At 40.2% G+C, this 20,122-nt stretch overlaps 1 protein-coding gene across 1 annotated transcript in view; it reads right to left on the reverse strand.

The window, feature by feature from the left end:
• The window catches only part of cacna1ha (calcium channel, voltage-dependent, T type, alpha 1H subunit a), a 112,819-nt gene that overhangs the window by 17,918 nt on the left and 74,779 nt on the right, over nucleotides 1-20,122 (reverse strand). Inside the window, exons 12-28 of the mRNA XM_040120253.1 lie at nucleotides 18,633-18,799; nucleotides 18,098-18,292; nucleotides 13,176-13,327; nucleotides 12,122-12,307; nucleotides 11,856-11,973; nucleotides 9,822-9,977; nucleotides 9,046-9,133; nucleotides 8,610-8,893; nucleotides 7,652-8,023; nucleotides 5,210-5,313; nucleotides 4,783-4,906; nucleotides 4,329-4,397; nucleotides 3,914-4,098; nucleotides 3,563-3,689; nucleotides 2,899-3,024; nucleotides 2,587-2,676; nucleotides 1,636-1,849 (exon numbers count right to left, since the gene is read on the reverse strand). Coding sequence (XP_039976187.1) covers nucleotides 1,636-1,849; nucleotides 2,587-2,676; nucleotides 2,899-3,024; nucleotides 3,563-3,689; nucleotides 3,914-4,098; nucleotides 4,329-4,397; nucleotides 4,783-4,906; nucleotides 5,210-5,313; nucleotides 7,652-8,023; nucleotides 8,610-8,893; nucleotides 9,046-9,133; nucleotides 9,822-9,977; nucleotides 11,856-11,973; nucleotides 12,122-12,307; nucleotides 13,176-13,327; nucleotides 18,098-18,292; nucleotides 18,633-18,799 — 2,757 coding nt within the window. The remainder of the gene's footprint in view (nucleotides 1-1,635; nucleotides 1,850-2,586; nucleotides 2,677-2,898; nucleotides 3,025-3,562; nucleotides 3,690-3,913; nucleotides 4,099-4,328; nucleotides 4,398-4,782; nucleotides 4,907-5,209; nucleotides 5,314-7,651; nucleotides 8,024-8,609; nucleotides 8,894-9,045; nucleotides 9,134-9,821; nucleotides 9,978-11,855; nucleotides 11,974-12,121; nucleotides 12,308-13,175; nucleotides 13,328-18,097; nucleotides 18,293-18,632; nucleotides 18,800-20,122) is intronic.

The following is a 20,122-nucleotide window of genomic DNA, read 5'->3' on the forward strand; positions in this document are numbered from 1 at the left end:
TACACCATGCCCTGTCTATCTAGTGCATGCTTACATGCCTTTGATGTAACATCTATGGTTGCAAGGGGCTGCACAGGGTATGTTCAACAGCACATTTTTTCACTAACAGGATTATTAATGAATTAAATGTTTCTGAATAAACCTTGTAGTTATATTGATTTGAATCGTTTAAAAATGAATCCATCCACATTGCTTCCCTGTTAAATTTCTTAAAATAACTTTTGAGTTTGTAGAAAATGACTGTAATGTTGAACAAACACTGAAGCCACTCTTTTCTCCAATGGCATCACTACAGTAATTTTAATCCTTCAGAAAAATCTCATTAGTCTAAAACGTTGCGTTCTTTTTATGATTGACGAATGAGTTTGGACTGATTTCATGGCCAAACACTGGAATTTTAGCTCTGAGACAGCTGATTAGATTACATTTAATTTGTCTGGAGTTTCAGCAGTTTTGGACCAGTGAGACATGTTACTAACACAAGATGAAAAGAGCGGCGTTCTGCTCACACCATTTACGGCCTTATAGTGTAATACTGTAAATGATGTGTTGGGTCGATAAGATATAATTTTATGCTGTGGCCAAACTGTGGTGCTCTTTTTTGCTTCTGAGTCTGCAAATAAAGACCACATGTTTTTACCAATTTCTTTCTTTCAGCTTGACATATTACCACAATAAAGGAACAAGTCCTTAAAAAACTATTGTGAGCATTGGACTTGCTTTTGCAATAGGTGGTGTGTTCCTGATGTTTCTGCCAGTATCTGCTTGTATTTTCTACAAGCTGTATCTAAAAATCCTCTGTATTTAACCAACTTAACATCTTATAACAGCTCTATTACCCAAGTTATTTGCAGGTATAGCAGCCAAAATGTCTACTATGTTTCTGAGTCTGCCAGTCAAAGCACGTTTACAGGAAATGTCCTTCTTCTATCCGTGTCTAGAGATGCCTCGGGGTCACGATTGTCCATGCACTCGGAGGGAGGGAAGGGGCATCGGAATTTAACCAATGAGAATTTTGCTATGAAAATTTCTTGAGACACATGAAGGAAAGCAGCAACCTCACTCAGCTTCATATACAAAGGGACTGCAAAGGATAACATCAATGATGAAATCCATAACAAAAAAATTAAAATTACTACAAGTATTAATAATTCTTGTTCTGTATTAGAAACGGCATTAAAACAGGATTTGATATTAGAAGATTAAAAAAAGATATAGAGACTACTGAATACTGTAATGCTGATATTGTCATGTTTTTGTTTTTTTTTTTGTTTTTCTTTTTACCCTACACTGGTGGAAGTTCTATTGGTTGAAGAGTGAGCATGCAAATTTTTAGTTAGGTTAATACAAATGTACAGTTGAGAGGTTGGTTAGAATGGCCCGGTATTCCATGCAGTGTTAGGGGAGGGTTGGGGGAGGGCTGCAGTCATGCAGTTACATGCATCAGACTGGCATAGCCCACGCCTTCTGTCAGCGATCAATCACTGTTTGCGTGAGCTAGCCAGGCTTTCAAACTTTCCCTCTTTTTTAATCTTTCATTCTGAATAGATTTCCCTCTTTGCTCTCTCTGTCATTCTCTTTCTCTTTTTGTCAGGCTCTGAAAGCAGGCAGTGCTCAGAAAAATAGACTACCGACCAGCCCCTTCATTCTCCTTACTCCTGCGCTTTTTCTCTATCATTTTGAGCCTCTTCTCTTCCCGTAAGCGGGCCTCCTCTTCCTCCTGGTCCTGCCGGCACTTGTGGAAGTTCTCCACCACGACACCGACAAACATATTGAGGACGAAGAAACTGACGATGAGCAGGAAGGAGATGAAGTAGAGCAGCATCCAGGGGTTGTGGTTTCTCACAGGCTGAATAGAGAAGTTTAGAGCAGAATAAAAGAAGAGCATATTATGTTTTTCAACAGATCTTGCACATGTGCATCACTTAGTAAAGACACAAAAAAGCCCCAGATATTGTAAATACGACAATGATTTCTTTAAAATCCCTTCCTAAGTAAGCTGTCCAGAATTCAAAAAATTCATTCTCAGGGTAGCAGTTACACAATTTCTGATGATATCACAGATAAAGGTTTTTATATATTTTGGGTTCTACTCACTCAGTTCATTATGTTTTTGCAAATATGACTGACTATATAAGGCAACACTATTTCAGCACATTACACCACAGGCAGTCCTGGATCTAAGGACAGCAACATCAATTGATGCTTTGAAGCGTGTACTATTAACGCCTCTTTTGAACCTTGCTTTTACTTAGAATCTGTTATTATTACACCATCGCCATATGTTTTTTCATACATGTACAACTGCACAGTGTGCGCTTAGCTGAGAGTAGGCTCACAATAAAATCAGCAGCATGAATCACAGCTTTGTGAAAATGGTTTCCGGCATTATTTTGTAAAGTGACATATAATTTGTTGTATAACATCTGTGGCGAGAGGAGTGTCAATGTGGGTCTTCAATGAGGAGTTATATAGGTTACAACACAACGCACACAGACTTTATGCAGCTGATACTGAGTCTTTAACAAATGTTTGGTTCTGATCGCTAACCTGCAAAATGGCTCGGCAAATTCCTCACATCATTACCTGTTGGTCCACTCCCACTGCATCCAGCCCATCATACATGATGTTGACCCACCCATCCTTACACGACAGTACAAATAATGACATCAAGGCCTGGGTAGGAAAGAGATTTAAGTCAACACACAAGGATTTCCCCAGTCATAATATTAATACACCAGGAGCTTTGTTGGATACGAATGTTAATTCCATTTAAAAAAAAAAAAGCAGAGAGAGACATACTGCTGTCCTGAGTAATGTTTTATTTATGGTTTTTAGACAATTCATTTTGCATTGGGGATTGTATTAGTGTTAGTGGGTTTGGCTGTTAGTCTGTACCTGGATCAAGTTGTCAAAGTTGTACTTCCTTCGTATCCAGCGGTAATTTGCCTGCTGACAGTCTGACTTGTTGGTGATATTTTTTGTGTCCAGACCTTCACAGTGGTAGAACTTCCCTTTGAATAGCTAGAGAGCGAGAGAAAGAGAAACAGAGAGAGAGGGGTCCGCAGGGCTATTTGGCTGCCATTTACACATTATCTCAATTCCACCGGAGCCTGTGGCTTTTTAAGCATCCAACAATTAATGCCACAAATAAAAGGTTTCATAGAGCACATTCTTACGAGAGGTTTTTCCTGAGTGCTCGGCTAAAAGCTGGCCTCGGAGTCATGTTGTCCCTTTTTACACTTAACCTTAATCTCGTTCTTTCAAAAATCACACTCTTAAGGAACAAAGGCTTAGTGGCCGTTGGACATTCAAGACACTTTCAATCCCCACTCAAGCCACAGTTCACATATGAAGCTGCTCAACAAGACTGACATTTAAGCTACAAAGGGTAAAAAAAAGCTTTGTCCTTAAGTTAAGAAAAAGCAAATGACAAACGAGTATCATCATTGGAGCTCGTGCATTGGATCTCTACCTAGCTAACATGTCTGTGTTGTGATACTGTGACTTCTTTAAGGAAAGCCCAAGTTTCTGTGTGTTACTGCGTGTGAATGCAAACTACCTGCACCCCCAGGATGCCAAAGACAATGAAGAAGGCGCAGCAGATAAGGACAATGTTCCCGATGGGTCTAAGCGAGGTTATGAGAGTCTCTACAACTAGCTTCAATCCCGGGGCTCGACTGATTACCCTGGAAAAACACAAATGTAGGTATACAGATGTTTGTTAGTACCAGCACATACAGTCCGGTACCTGCAGACACGAATACAAGTGACAGAAACATTAAATAAGGTAGGATGCTTCCTGTATGTGTAGTGTTTACATGCAGACATACAGTACATGTACGCAAGTATCACCCGCCACAAACCAATGAAAAATACCTACATACACACTCACACAAATATACCTATTTACCTGAGTGGGCGTAGCGTTCGCAGCAGGCGCAGGACTCTGAGGATGCCCAGGATCCTGTTTCCGCCAGTATAGGCCAGAGAGACCAGAATGTCGACCAGAGATACAAACACCAACAAACCATCCAGAACGTTCCAGCTGGACTGGAGGTAGCTCTGCTTCCCAAAGCAGAAACCGAGAGCTACAACCTGGTGTGAAAAGAACAAAACACTGAGCCAAACTGAAACCATTATGGAATCATTAAAACATTACCTCTACCTAACATTACCTGTAAATCAAAGCTATAACTAAGGAATTATTGATCCACAATTAAATTTATAAAAATAAAGAATTCATGAGCTGGTAAAACATTTACTTGGCAAATATTACAAACTACACCTTTTCACCACACCTTTGGAAAGAGAACAGTGATGTTTACCTTAATGGCCATTTCTGCGAGGAAGATTACAGTGAAAATGTAGTTGGACACACTCAGAAACACTCGCTCCTAAAGAAGAGAATGAGATTAATATAAAGACAATACAGACAGTGAATTTGATCGGAGCTAGTACCGTCAGTTGTGTTACACAGTGAGCCTGATGCTTTAAGAGAGTATCGTATTGTGGGTAGCTTTTAGGTGCGTTGTTGCTAGGCTAGTGAGTTTCTATCTGTCTGTCTACAGTATGTCTGCCACAGTAAATAAGCACCAAAAGCCTCGGATCAGTTTAATGTAAAGTGAGGCTTTTATTGATTAACTTGATTTACCAGTTATGCGAGTAAAGCGTGAACCATTCCATAGCTGCTGTAGAAAACATCCCTTGCGTTGCAACTAAAAAACTCAGCTGCAGTGTGTGTGGACATGTGTAACTGTAGGTTTTGTGTGTGTGTCTCACCGTGCTGTGCGGCTGTATGTCAGGTCTTTCCAGAGCAATGGTGATGCAGTTGAGGAAGATGAAAACCAGAACAACATGGTCGAATATTTTGTGAGAGATCACACTTTGGCACCACACACGGAATCTAAACACACAAATACACACAGAGTCATTTATAAAATGTCCATGGTCAATTAAAGCTATTGAGCAAACAATTAAGATTGAGAAAGCAGTAAAGAAGAAGAAAAATGAGAGAAGGGAACCAAGATATTTATATAAAGCAATGGGTAGCAAAGAGGAGGAAAGAGGAAAAAGGGAGTGTGTAAGCCAGTGGGCACAAGCAAGAACCACAGAGACAGATAATGAAATCGTGCATAGTGTTTGTGTGTGTGTGTGTGTGTGTGTGTGTGTGTGTGTGTGTGTGTGTGTGTGTGTGTGTGTGACTCACGGGCTTTCTGGAGAGAACAAATACAGCGTCCAGTCTTCATGCTCTTTGCACCAGCGGGGCTTCATGTTACGGAGCTCTTTCTTGATCCAGTAGCACAAAGAACTCTACAGAGGGGAAAGGTCAGGCACGTCAGCCTCATCAACAACAGTAACAACAATACTTTCTTTGTAATTCATCATTAAACGTCATTATTATTATTATTATTATTATTATTATTATTATTATTATTATTATTATTATTATTATTATTATTATCATTATTTTATTCTCAAGAGAGCAAATTATTACTTATAATACCATCAACACCAGTGTCACCATCATCATCATCACTACATCATTGCCATCATCATCATCATCACTACTACTGTCATCATCAGTGTTATCATCGGCTTTATTCTCCACATTGAAACTATCATCTAAACTAGAAAGCAGCAGTCAAGTTGCCTCTCACAAATTATATCCCCACTACAGCAAATCAATAAGACAGAAAGCTTCTCACTTTGTTTCAAATACCACCGGACCAGTCAAGAATATAGAAGGCTGCCCGGTCTAAACTACAAGTTGTAACCTATAAAGTTTCAATATCCAAATTTTCAGTATATCTTTTTCATGCACCTGCAAATCATGCAAAAGAGCGAACACAGTAGTGCCAAGTGATAGGTGTAACTGTATTGTCTTTGTATATACTCATTCAAACCTGTTTAAGAACTGCTCGGATATTACATATACAGTATCAAACCCTCAGCTGTGGAGAAATAGTATTCCTCACTCTACTGATTCTATAGACATGGTAAATAGAACTTTTGAAATATTAATTAAATACATGTTTTATATTGTCAAAGAACAGATTGTGCTTGACAGCAACAATAGCTTTATTATGTGGAATGTACATGCCCCATCAACAATTGCATGATAAACGCATTAAAAAACATTACAGAGATTCATCTGAGTTGCCACAGTATTGGTGATGTTGGAATGTTCCACACTGAAATCTATGGGGACACAATAAACAAGTGTTTTGTTGCATATGTAGAGTTGGAGATAACTGAACAACGCTAACCCTAACAGGCAGACTCCCAACTAAGCTAGTGCATGAGCTCAACAGAAAGTGTTGTGAAACTCATTAAAGTTTGTAATAAAACAAACAGCGGAAGGCTTGGGTTCACAGCTTCTGTACTTTGGGATTCTAATTAAAAACAGCCCAAAGACACTGCTTAATTGGCATGCTGGCACTTATGTGAGTGTGTGCATCTGGGTGTGTCCTTGTGTGTATGTGTGTCTCTGTTATAAGCTACTTTTGGTGACAAATATCAGACTTTGTACCAGTTAATTGAGGATGGCTTGTCCCATCAAGGGCAAAAGCCGTGTCCCCAATTGGGACAAAGATGATTTTTGTGTCAGTGGTTAAGCTGAGGGAAAGGTTTACGGTTAGGCAAGTAGTGATTATGGTTAGGGTTAGGGTAAGTCTCCAGGAAGTAAATGCAAGTTTATGTAATGTCCCCAAAAGTGACCTAGATCAACATGTGTGTGTGTGTGTGTGTGTGTGTGTGTGTGTCTGTGTGTGGATGAAAAGAACCTGCTGCTCAGATATCTTTGGAGCTGAAATTCATAATCCATAATAATCCTTGACACAGACACACACAGAAAACCACAAGCATATACGACCCCCCCCCCCCACACACACACACACACACACACACACACACGCACACACACACCAATAGAGGGTCTGTATTAAACTTCCCATATTCAGTGTGCCCAGGGAGAGTCCTTTTGTTTCAGTGGATTTCATGGGTTTACAAACTCAATTTGGAGCCAATAAAACCATCAACACTGTCGCAACAGAGGTCATCCAAAACCACTGGGGGAGTAGACCCTTCTCCAGTTCATACACACACAAATGCAGACCTACATTTACTGTACACAGACAAGTTGTTTTGCACCCACTGAGAAGACAATTACTGCCCAAGCAAATTAATTACAGCATGACAATTAGAGTCCCTCCAGGCCTTAAAGTGTGAACACAAAACGCACGCTACAATACCTCAAAGTAAGAGAGACACACAAAGGGCAAAGAAGACAAATCGGGATTGGGAAAGACGGAGAGAAAAAGCAGAAGTAAAATGTGTAAACAGAGTCAGAGAGGGTGGATTAAGAGATTAAGAATTTACAAAAGAAAACAAAACTAAAGAGGCTGAACTGTGTCACCAGGCGTATAGTACCAAAAAGAGAGACCACATCACATAAGTACAGAAATAATTTTAACATTTTTAAAAAAATTTTTTAAAGCACTGCATTGACTTGCATCTCTGAACTGCTTAATTGTGGAATAGTTTGCCACTAACAATTAGATCCATGCTGTGGACCTTTAAAAACTGCTAGCTGTCCTCACTTTAGATTTCCTAAACAATATTATGCAAGCTATGACTCATGGTAACTTACTTCATCATCCATGTCCTCTTCAGGCGCGGGGTCTTCCTTGGGGTCGGAGTTTATGTTGGGGTTGTAAGTCAGGGTTCTCCCATTACAGTCACCATACTCTGCTATTATGGAAGGCAAGAGAGTAGACGCCTGCAGCAGCTCCAAGGACCCCGGCCGTAATCTGTTATTTCCCCCAGCCTCCCCTTTGTCCTCCCCACCATCTTCCTCCTCTCCTCCCTCCCCAGACAACAGGCTCTCCCTCTCTCCACTGGTGTCTCGCCGTTTGAGGCTCTGCGCTCTTCCCAAGCTGTTCCAGCTGGAGCGGCGGCTTCCCCATGAGCTGCCCGACCCACGGGGAGGAAGAGGGGAGCGCCGGCCAGGACTTGAGAGGCTCTGGGGAAACAGGAAATAGGGGTGACCATAGTGTTCGGCATTGAAAAATAAGTGCTTTTGTGACAGAGTTACAGTAGTTTCTAAATGGGTACCTGGCCATTTTGGGGAAAAAGGCATTATGACAAGTTTTTGATTGCAATATGCAAAGATATTTTGACTGTAGCTTCAATTTGAGTTTTATAGCAAGTTTTAGAAATCTCAGTGTATTCTGCAATAAAATAGGCAAGAATTTCCAGAAAATAAAGTATCAGTCAATAAAAAGTAATTCATTAGTCATGTAGAAATAGGACTCTTCCAAGCAGAATTAAGGGAATTGATGCATCCTTCATGGTAGCGGATTCGACTGATTTCTGGGACACCTGCAGATTAAAACATTTAAAAGCAAGGAATGTTATGTCTATACCTCTGATTCCTGAAGTAGAGGAACAAAGTTCACCCCATAGCTGGATTCACTGAGGAGCACCATTTTTGATATTATTCCTCTAGGGAACTGGGATGTCACACTTCTGTCAAACTGTATTTATTACACAATTCTCAACAGGTTCACGGTCATTTTTTTCCCCATTTAGGGTTTGATAACACTCACCACAGAACGCTGTTCATATGCTAAGGGGTCCATGGAGGTGGAGCTTCCACGGCGAGACTCTGCATGGCCAGTTCCCGCCTCAGAAATTCCCAGTCCCACCTCACCATACCGAGGCACGCCCTCTATGTACATGAGCTCATCCCCAAGGATGGACTCAGGTCCCAGAGAGCTCTTGGGAGTGGGCATGGGTGTGGCTGCCGTTCGCATGATTATAGGAGGAGCCGTTGAACCGCAAGGGTCAACGTGACCGTTAGCTGTCATCATCAGAGAGTACATCTTTAGCTCTGTGTAGGAGAAGAGAGATGACTTCATTGTTATCATCTTCTATTCATTTAGTTGTTTTGGCATACAGTTTATGATTAGTCATAAAATGATAAGAAAAAAAAAACAGCATATTTTGAAATAAATTGAATGTGTCATCTGTCATTTAACCTACCGGTGTCTCTGAGCTGTTCTACCTTATCGTCCTCCTCAAAGTTGTCCGATTTCTTCTCATCATCTGACTCCGACCGATTAGCGTCACCCTACAACACACACATACATTCATGCGAATAAACTCTTTTTTCCTTATTTGTTCCCATTTTCCTCTGAGTTAACCATCGTGGAGAAGTTTACAGGTGCTAATTTTTAAGCAAGGCACAGAGAGCAAGCACACCGAAGTGCACTGCATTCAGCGCTCAGAGGAGATTTTCATGGATGACGGCGCACTGTGCACCTGGGGTACACATGACACGCAACAACACAGGGCTGGATGAGGATGAATTGATTATCTGAAACGATCAGTGGGTGTGATAGGCACTGGTAATGTTCTTCATCCTTCACCAATTTATGTGACGAAAAAAAGCACAGAAAATGGGTGCACTATATGCAGTGTTGACCAAGGAGTGAAAGCATGTGAATCTTGACAACACATTGCACTGTGCCACTTGATTGCCATCGATACTTCATGTACGGTGCCTCCCCAAAATACCAAAACATCAAAAAGATGGGAAAATCTCACAGAAAAAAATGTGTGTGGTACGATCACACTAATCTAGAACCCTACATCCTAAAATACACCTCATATGAATAAGATTGAATAAGAAAGGGTTTTTTTATCCTTTGCATTCAGATCATTCAAGTTGCATATTTAAAAATGATGACAAGTGTAACAATAGATCAAAAGACACTAAACCAAATATTGTATACAGAAATCAACATAGTCATCCTCACCTCCGCCTGGAAGCCCTCAACCAAGATGGCCACTAGTAAATTGAAGAGCACATAGTTGCCAAATGTCATGAGAGCAACAAAGTAGAGAGCCGCCCATGGAGAGGTAGAGGCCATGCCATTATACAACACCACATTCCAGTCCTCCTGAGTAAGAATCTAATATAGAGACAGGGGGGGAAGGTAGCAAAAAGGGAGGCACAGAAGGAGAGAGAAAGGGACACAGATGGAAAGGTAATGAAAGAAATGGAGCAATATTAGCCTTCACAGCACGTGTGGGTTGTCTATAAAATCCAGACCTGAGCTACTTTTATTACCAATATGCAACAATGCTTCAACTTCATACACACGGGATTACTATAAATTGACAAGCAACGTGTATGTGGGTGTGTGTGTGTTTGCGTGTGCCTGTGCTTAAGTCACTGTGAGTGATAAAAGCATTTAAAACTGGGACAGTCTTCATGATGCAGCATGAAAACTCACTTCGCCACTGCCTGCTCATTAAACGCTTTGGCAGGAAGGCCATTCATTGTGCTGTCTGCGAGAACGTGTGTATGTACATATGCATGTGTGCATAGGATTGTTTGTACTGTAGCTACTCCCCAAAAAACTGTAGTGAGTATATAGTCACTATATAGTGAGCATAACTCCCTCTCAAGACAGTCAGTTCTGGATAAAATGCATCTACACCAAAGTGAGACAGTCCGCTGCTTTCTGGGTTCTACCTTTCTGCTGAAACATCCAGTATAGAAAAGAGGACAATCTATCTGGAGCAACAGAACAATATCTCCACATAGCGAGAAATAATAGTGAAAGAGAGATGGTGTGCATGCATAGGCAGAATTTCTCATTTCACAGAATTTGACAAATAAGCAGAACCTTGCGGTTAAGTTTTGCACACACAAACACAAATACACACATGTTGAGACATTTTGATTTGGGATGGCAAATTAGCACACGAGGTCTGTGTTGGGAAAAATATATATAAGTGCACACACGCCAGTGTATTTCTTGAAAGTATACTGTCATTTTCCCACTTTTTCTGACTCAATATTGTTTTAATAAGAAACAGTAAGGAGCATGTTTGAACTTTCATTTTGGAGGGAAGCTGGGTACAAAGCTGTCTGGCTGCAGAAAAGATGTTCAGCTTATGTATACATGAATGACAGCAAGAAGATTACATGTAAAGCATTATGTACTGCAAGTCTCAACACAGTACAGGGGCAGCCAACTGACATTAATATTTTTAAAAACGACAAATTCTCTATGACAATGCTTGGTCTTTATAGAAGTGTTACACCCATGATTCTTTGAAAAAGACCTGCCATTTGGGGAGTAAAGAACACACTATTAAATCACATGCTCATCGTGATCATTAAGAATACAGGGCAGTTGAACTCCAGACAGACCAGAAATATTAAACATCAAACAACAAATCATATATACATGACATAACATGTATCGCATATAGATACATGTTAAAAACTAGGCAAACTTTTGTATTAAAAAAATAGTCATTTTGGGGATTACACTTATTTCCTCTCTTATGTTACTGTCATCACTGTGAAGTTGCCAGGCAGCCAGCAGAAACATCAGGAAGTATCTGCGCCCTGCCAAGAAATAGTCCAGCATATGACCATCCATAACACCACAGCTTGTGGTTTTAATGCTATTTCATAAAATGTCAGTTAGTGAGCTTTAAAGGTGCTGGTAGGAGGGTTTTGTTACCTTAGGACAGAACCAGGCTATCTGTTACCCCATTTCCAGTCTTTATGCTAAGCTAAACTAACCTACAGCTGGTGGTAGCTTCATAAGTACCATATGGACGTGACAGTGTTATTACTCAGCAAGAAAGCAAATAAGCGTATTAGCCAAAATGTCAGTATAAGTCCAGTTTTGGCAAATTAGTATGACCACGAAAAAACTGAAAGAGCAATGTGTGACTAAACCAGCAAACACTAAAACACAGCGGCATTTTACTTGCAAACTAAATCGGAATACAGAGAAAATATCGAAATTATGGAGGAAAGAACTTACCTGGAATACAGTGACAATTGCCCAGAGTAAAGAGTCAAAGTTCTTGCGGTCAGGGATTGTGTCCCCATTCTCCATTTGAAGACTGAATTTACAACCAAAGAGATGCATACCCAATATACTGCAGAGAGATAAGAAAATGCAGACATGAGGAATGTATGCATTTTGTGGGTGATAATATCATTACAATAATACAAAATGTACATTTACGGTGACAGAGGTGTGAAGATAGATGGGCTGGGAAGGTTACGTGTGTCGCATGTACAAACCTGAAAGTGAAGATGAAAAGCATCAGCAGCATGCAGAAGGTGGCCACATTGTCCATGGTCTTCATCAGCACTACCAGTTGTCGCCTCAAGGCCGGCAGGAAGCGAACCAGCTTCAGAACCCGCAGCAGACGAAATGTTCGCAGGACTGACAGCCCACCGTCTGACTGACCAATTATTTCCCACACGCTGAGAGCAACAAGCAACCAAATTAGTCTTAAAATGCTTTTGGAGTTTGAGCTTGTATTTGGTCACTTATGTTATCCATGTATAAGCCATGTATGTGGTACCAAGAATATAAAGTTAATATGGCCTGTTAATAAAGTCTCATATTTTTAGTATTTTTAGCTAGCTGTTAAATGCATTATTGCTATCTGCCACTGTCATCGTACTGCTGATGGAAAACAGAAGCACACTGTAGTATATTGGGTGTTCAGTGTAATTCAATCTAACATTTTATTACATTACTAGAATTAATTATATAATATTGCATTACAGTATTTTACTTGTATTTTGTTTTGAAGAGGCTCACTAGGAGTCAATCTGTAGTGTTTATAAACATAATTCCCCTTCAGAAACGCGAGTAAAATAGCCACACATTTCAAAAGGTCGCCCGGTCCGATATGAGCTCTACGAAACAAAATGAGAGCCAGACAGCAAACCTCGAGTCCAGTAAGGATCAGGAATCTGCCGTGGCAGCAAGCAAAGCTGCTCCTGTGTGATCCATCATGACTGTGTCAGTCTTAGCTATTGTAAAGATGGATGCCGCGGCAGTGAACCCGACACTCGAAACTTAATCACCGACAAGCTGGAGAAGAAATACGAACAGGGGGTGGCTCTAAATCGAAGCTTATCCATTGTGTAGTTAGTGAAATCAACACTGATCCGACACGTGGTTTAAGTGTCTATGCATTTTGTTACTACATACAACTAAAATGGTAGTTACCTGGAGTCGTTTTAATTCTATGAGCATGTGCGTAGCCCTCTAACAGGTTTCTGAATTCATTCTTGTTTGCACATACACATTCAAAAATTAGTATGGGTGGATTAACATTACCTAATGATAACGATGATGCTATCGAATATGTTGTATGGGTTCCTGATGTATCCAAACAAGCCGAAAGCCAGCAGCATGAAGCCCATCTCCAAGACAAACATACTGGTGAAGACTATATTACTAATCTCTAACACATCAGTCAACTCCTCGGGCTGGAGAAAGAGAGAAAGCAAGAGAGAGAAGAGAGGAAGGGGAACAAGAGAGATGAGAAAGGAAGAAGGAAAGAAACAAACAAACAAACAAACAAGAACAAAACAGAAGAAAGAAAGGACAAGTCAGTTAATATCCTAACCCTTTTATCACAGAACTGTAAAACCCTTTTGGTCTTTGTGCCCTGAGCTGAGACATTATCAATCAAGTTCAGAGGTGCAGTCAGGGCCAATCAATCAAATGGGGCCAGTAGCATGCATCTATTACTGCTGTTCCACTTCAATTACCTCACAGTAAAGTCACTGATCCAGCAAAGATTTAACTGATTTAACCCCCATAAAGCATGTAGTCAAGCCTTTTATGGAAAATGCAACAATTTTGTGCTCTGGTAAACGTATCATGGGGCCACACAAAACATACATGAGGAACACGTAACATGATAGCAAATATATCTGCATGTGGACTTTCTACAATGTCCCCCATTAGCTGAAATCTCATATCATCCTACTGCACAAACACTGAATGTGCTCAAAAGTGTCCTTCTAACACTCTTCTTAGCTTATATTACATTCATATTCCTTTGCCCTTTTATACAGTATCATGATCCCTTGGCAACAAATTGTGGAATTCCAAAGTTTCACACCTAATGAATAATTATGATCCCCAGATGACTGAATCATTGTAAACTATAAATTCTTAAACTCGGTATTCTGCCTCACAGTTTTAGAAAACTTTAGCCTCTGCTCCACAATTTTATTCTCATGTCACGCAAGGCAGACTCATTAAAACTAATTATGATTCTTTTCATGTGGGGGATCAACAAGGAATAGCCCCAGAGCCCATTTTGCAGCCAGGTCCATGGTGTATAGAAGTAGTCAGACCATATTCAGGACTAATAAACACGATGACATGATTAATGTATAAAAACTCCCAGACACCCTGCTACTACCACAGGTAGCACTTAACTTTCATTTTGGGTTAGTTTTGCCCTATCGGCATCCTGCAGATACATCTAGTATTGCCTTTGTGCTTACTGTTGTTGGAAATGATAGAACACGTTAAATATGTCCGATGCAGCTGGAATCAATGATCATATATAAGGACATTATGTGAAAAGTCTGTACCATTGCTTGTCTAATGTCAAAGTGAAAATGTGATCATTAATATGTATGATTATGATTTCACATAATATTTATGATTCCTTCAATTTGCATAATCAAACACTTAAATAATAGTACCTTCTGATTAGCGTCACAACTTTAACAACCCATTCAGGACACTGGTGCCTCTGTGGAAGTGCAACTGAGGATCACGATAATGGCCACAGATAGAGGGCGCCATACTACACAGCACTCCTCACCTCGTCTAACTCCACCCCAACCACACAGACAGACACATAAACTCAGAGTTTCCTGTGGAGAATCACAAACTTTTTACAGCCACCTTTCAAGACTAGAAGGGGCAAGTGTTTCCTATTGAGAAGATCAATAGAGCAAAGTATCTAAGTATATTTACTCAAGTACAGAACTTAACTACATTTTTGAGGTATTTTATATTTATATAGTTAGTTAGTTTTATACTTATAGTTATACTTATAGTTACCTTATAGTTACTAGTTGCCTTGAGTACACTTTTTTGCTAATTCCTCTATACATTGACTAATTTTTACCTGTATGGAGTATTTTTACATTGAGATATTGCCCTAGTTTGGAAAGATTACTGCTAAAGCTGTGGCCTCCCTGTCAATATGAACTGAGCTGCTGTATGTGGAGTACACCTAAAGTGCAGTACAGGGTTATAATTCTAAAGTATGTCACATCTCTGTTTTTGTCTGTTTACTATTTTCGGCCGATGATCTTTTGAATTAATTGGGACACTCGTGAAGCACATACACCTGTGCAAAAAATAAAATGACACAGAAATAATGTCAGGGGACTCAAGGGCAGCCTGGCGTGTAGTGAAAATAAACCATACCTGACAAATAAGAGGGAAAAAAAGCTGGACAGACAATATAGAGACTAGCTGTTTGCTGTCCGGGCTGTTCAAATTGTGTTTCACTGACTAGCCAGGCAGCACATAAAAACTTTAAAGCACTTCAACAAAGCTTTAAAATAGCTCTCAGCCAGCTATTATATCTTTAAAACACACAATGCTAGACTCACTATTATTTAACAGTGGACAAGTGGCATTTTCATTACCTCTCTGTCCTCAAATCAGAGAAATGAAAGAGTACGTCAGTTTTTATGCCTCATGAAATGACAAATGTATCTTTACTTACTGCTTTACAGTATGTCTGACATAGCAGGTTAAAACAATACAAAATAAAATACAGTAATAGCTGAAGGGCACAAACCAAAGGGCTGAAGGTTTGAAGTGCTAAGAATCTCAAAGAACTGGCATGGACTGAAACTGAATTCTGGTTCTGGTCGTGGCTTATGCACAAGCAGTTGGGAGGAAGCGGGAGCTACATTAAGGGTTACAGAAGCAGGTTCTACTAAAATCTTGGGGCCAGCTTTCCTACATTAATTAATCTCATCAAAGTTGCCCTGAGTGGCCACCTCATCCCATTTATGGTAGGAGATCTGGATTGCCATGAACATTAGTAAGTGAGTGGTTCCAAAACAATCAGAAGCTGTTAACCATATGGGAAAACATACATTACGGTCTCAAATGAACATTGAAAACTATTGCTTTGGATTTGGCTTTCCACTGCCGTCATGAAGTTTGATAGACCAGGTGATCAATCAGAATTAAATACTCTGTCTCTACCATCAAGAAAATGTTTTCCATGTTTGTGTACGTGAATACAGCTCTGAATATGACCTTTCCCTTGAGAATATGAGACAAGAAAACGACAACAGAGACTTGCACGGAGACTTGCACACTCACACACACGTACACACAAACACAGCTTCTCTGGCAAAGCAGGGGAGAGGAACAACTTTGATTATTAAGCAGGACACTGAAAAACACACAGTCCTGAAAAACACAGTGTAATAACGTGGATCAAATCGTATATCTTAGCATATATTAGAACAGAATATATACAGTATAGTGAATACAGTATATACATGATGCGTACACCTTCAACAAAATAAGCATTAAACTCATGCACACACTCAAACTAAGGTATTATGCTGTACATTTACTGTGTGATATTCCATCTTAAGCCTATCAGACATCAAGCAAAGAAACTTAAAACTGTTTAGAACACATTTAAGAGTGTTTCTGAGTGTGAAGTAGGTAAAAAAGTTACTTGTTGGACCTTTCAATCGTCCATAACATACAATTACAGTAGAGCTTACCTGTACTGTGCCTTTCTTTGTGTTTGTGTGTGCTCTTTTATTACGTAAACTTCAAGAAAAAGGTTATGTTCAGTATGCAGGTAAGTCTAATTTGTTTCTCACATATAATCTTAAGGATTTAACATCAATGCTGTTGTTTGTGAGTGATCAAGTTGGATTTCTGTCAGTCACAACATCATCTAGTTAATTTTCAGAATCCCGAAGTCACAGTTTTATGTTGTAGTCAAGGCCAATTACTGATACGCTATACAAACGTCAATTTGTCATGAGGCGTGCAAAGTTAAAGACAGTTTAGAATCTGATTTGAGTGGCCAAAAAATGTGGTTTAAATCCTTTTGCATCAATTAGTTCACATGTGGGCTTTTACTTTAACACAGGCTCAATTACAACAATCTATTTCTAATTTGGAATCAGTATAAACAAAGCCAAAACAAGCATCAATCATCTCCGTCTTTCTCTAAATCTTCTCCTGCTGTTTGTCTCTTCCTGTCTCTCTCTACACTCTCTACACAGTCTACACTATGCCTCCTACATTCATACACCTCTTCACACACACACGTACACTCATAGTCTCATAAAGTTTGGCTAGGTGTCACAAAAGGGGGATGATGAGTACTGAGGGGAGGAGGAACTCTTACATAACATTTCAGTCTGTGTGTGTGTGTGTGTGTGTGTGTGTGTGTGTGTGTGTGTGTGTGTGTGTGTGTGTGTGTGCGTGTGTTATTGGCCCAATAAGGCCATGGCTCTCCCAGTCGCTCCTTATGTTTATATCACAAAGATAGAAACACACACACACACCCACACACACATATCCCCTGGAGAGGGAATTAGAGGAGAGGGAGGCAAGGAGAGATGGAGAGAGGAGGGGAGGCAATGGACCTTGTGCACGCACAGGAATCTTCTCTTTGGCTTTTTATCCATTTGCTTTTCGGGTGGGAAATGTAAAGATTGTGTGCCCATGTGTGCATATAAAACATATTTACTTGGATGTAATAACTCCGCAAATTAATGTGTCTATGCAACCACACATATTTGCCAGTGTGTGATGGTGGAGGAAAGGAATGGGAAGTGGTATTTTTAGGCCGATACTTCCCAGACATTGGGTAAACTAGAAACGCAATCCTGGGGAGTGTGTGATAGTGCCTCGATGGCTATTTGTGTGTAAGAGTATAAGTGTGTGTGAAAGAGGGAGAGAATGGCTCTTCCACGCCTCCCCTTTCTTCGTTCAGTCCCTTACCCCTTTCTATCCCCATTCCACCCCCACCATATGCTCGCTTCCTCTCATTCAGACTCTGGGACAGCCAAATGCCATTTCAACAAACAAAGACCATTTCCGCAGCCCACAATTCTCATCCAATTGCTGATTTACCTATAAAGGTCAGTCATAGCCGTCTTAGTTTTGGGCCATTTATCTTAAATGTTTAGAGCTTTCATTCACCCTACACACCATATATACAGTACTCTTACCTGCTCATGGTACTCTATCCCCATGCTGAGAGTATTGACGAGGATAGCGATCATAATCCCACGGTTGAAGTATTTACTTTCCACAATCCTCTTCAGTTTTTCCCTGAAGTCTATCCAGGCCCGAACCACTCCATTTTGGTACGCCACGACGGCCCGCCGTCTGCTCCGACCTCTTCCACCTCTCAGATCTCCCCCCTGAATGATGTCGTTTAAATTGAGGCAACAAAGGTGAAATTGCTGATTTAGTGTTGTGTTGATTTTGGATACAATAAAAGTTTTATTTAGCAGTTGGTGTAGATCTAGACAATATACAAAATAATCCTTAAAACAACTAGATTTTATTTCTTATATTAACTCAGCATTTATCTATGTTATGTTTGTTTTCATACATACAGAACCACTAAAGTTACATGCTACATCTTAATAACATACCGTTAATAAGATGTAGCAACCACCGTCATTAATACAAACCACCGGCCCAACCTTTATCATTACTGTTTACAATCATCATTACTGCACTGCCATTCATTCTGACCTGAGGGAAGTCGTGCAGTCCATCTGCCTCTCCTCTGCCTCCATCCAGGTCTCCCAGTTCCAATTCTAAGGTCTCCAGGCTGCGGGCACACAGAGGGCAGCTGAGCAGCTCCAGGAGCAGCGGGCTGGGCACCATGCCTGCCAGCTGGTACAGCAGCCTCTGGCGACCTGAACGGGGCATAGGGGCAGAGATGGTCAGGCAATGCAAAGGGATTGTTCCTAGCACACCTCATGTGCTGCTGTTGTGTGGTTTGACTTTACTGAGCAGGGCAAACGTGTTAATTTGTTAAGCGTTATTTTTTATTCAGCCTTTCACTTGTTGCATGGTTGTGTCATTGTCAGGAACTGTGTATAAATCTAGGTTTGTGATGAAAATCTGTTTACACCAGCTCCAAGCCAATGGTGCACATTTTAAAGTACAGTTTTAGGGAGCAATGGGTTAATATCTATGTAGTTATTATACTAATATCTCAAAATCCAATATAATTTGTACAAATAATATCATATTAAAGATAGATAATGTACGTATATAAGGTACAGCCACATATAGTGATACACTGACATATGTGGCTTATATAATATATGCTATATCCTGATTAAACTGGTAATCTGCTTTATTGCTGCTGTATGTTTAATACACTAAGCCTTCCTAAAAATTATGTTGTACTTGCATCTTTACTACAAAAGAACACTCTCCTTTATTGTCACTGACATATGTTCGATTCAAGCATCTGATTCTAGATTCTTTCCTCTGTATGAAAACATAAACTGTCAAACTATCCAATGTTATTTAACCAAAAAAAACATCTAGAGAAGGGGGGAAACACGTTTATCAGCCCTGAGTTGGGCCTGAAGTTTTTCTACTCTGGCTGCATACAGGCCTAACGACCTCCACCAACAAGGTAGGGAAGATTGTACTGTAGCCTGAGAGGCAAAACACAGGGCAAAAATGTCTACTAATCCTTCACAGCAGTGCCTTGTGTCAATCACTTGTGTCAAAGAAAAGGCACATTTTAAAAGCATATTGCTATATTTAAAACAGAGCACAATAGAGCAAGAGAGACAGAAAAAATACAAAGACAGTGAGACATTACAGTATAATGATAAAACTATAATGTAAGTGAAATTTTACATGCAGTACCGAAGGGCTATCCTATCTCAGTACAGAGCCAAAACAAGTTTCTGCAGTAAGTACTGAGAGCTCGCCCACACCATGAGATCCTGGCTGACTCCTCTCACCCTCTGTTCTCTGACTACATCCTCTTAAAATCAGTATGGCGGCACTGCAAAGCACAGTTGAAAACCAACAGACGCAAACCATGACTTCTGGAAACATCAGCTCTTCAAAAGCTGCTTCAAACAGCGCATCATGTTGTTTACAACACTATCTAATACCTCAATCTATAAACAACGGTTGTGAGGGTTGTCCTATACATACTGCTGCAAATAAATCTCCGGGTCTATTTATCTAAGGATTTTGACTCCAACTCT

The sequence above is a fragment of the Xiphias gladius genome, chromosome 3 (assembly GCF_016859285.1).
Source record: "Xiphias gladius isolate SHS-SW01 ecotype Sanya breed wild chromosome 3, ASM1685928v1, whole genome shotgun sequence".
NCBI classification, from domain to species: Eukaryota; Metazoa; Chordata; class Actinopteri; order Istiophoriformes; family Xiphiidae; genus Xiphias; species Xiphias gladius.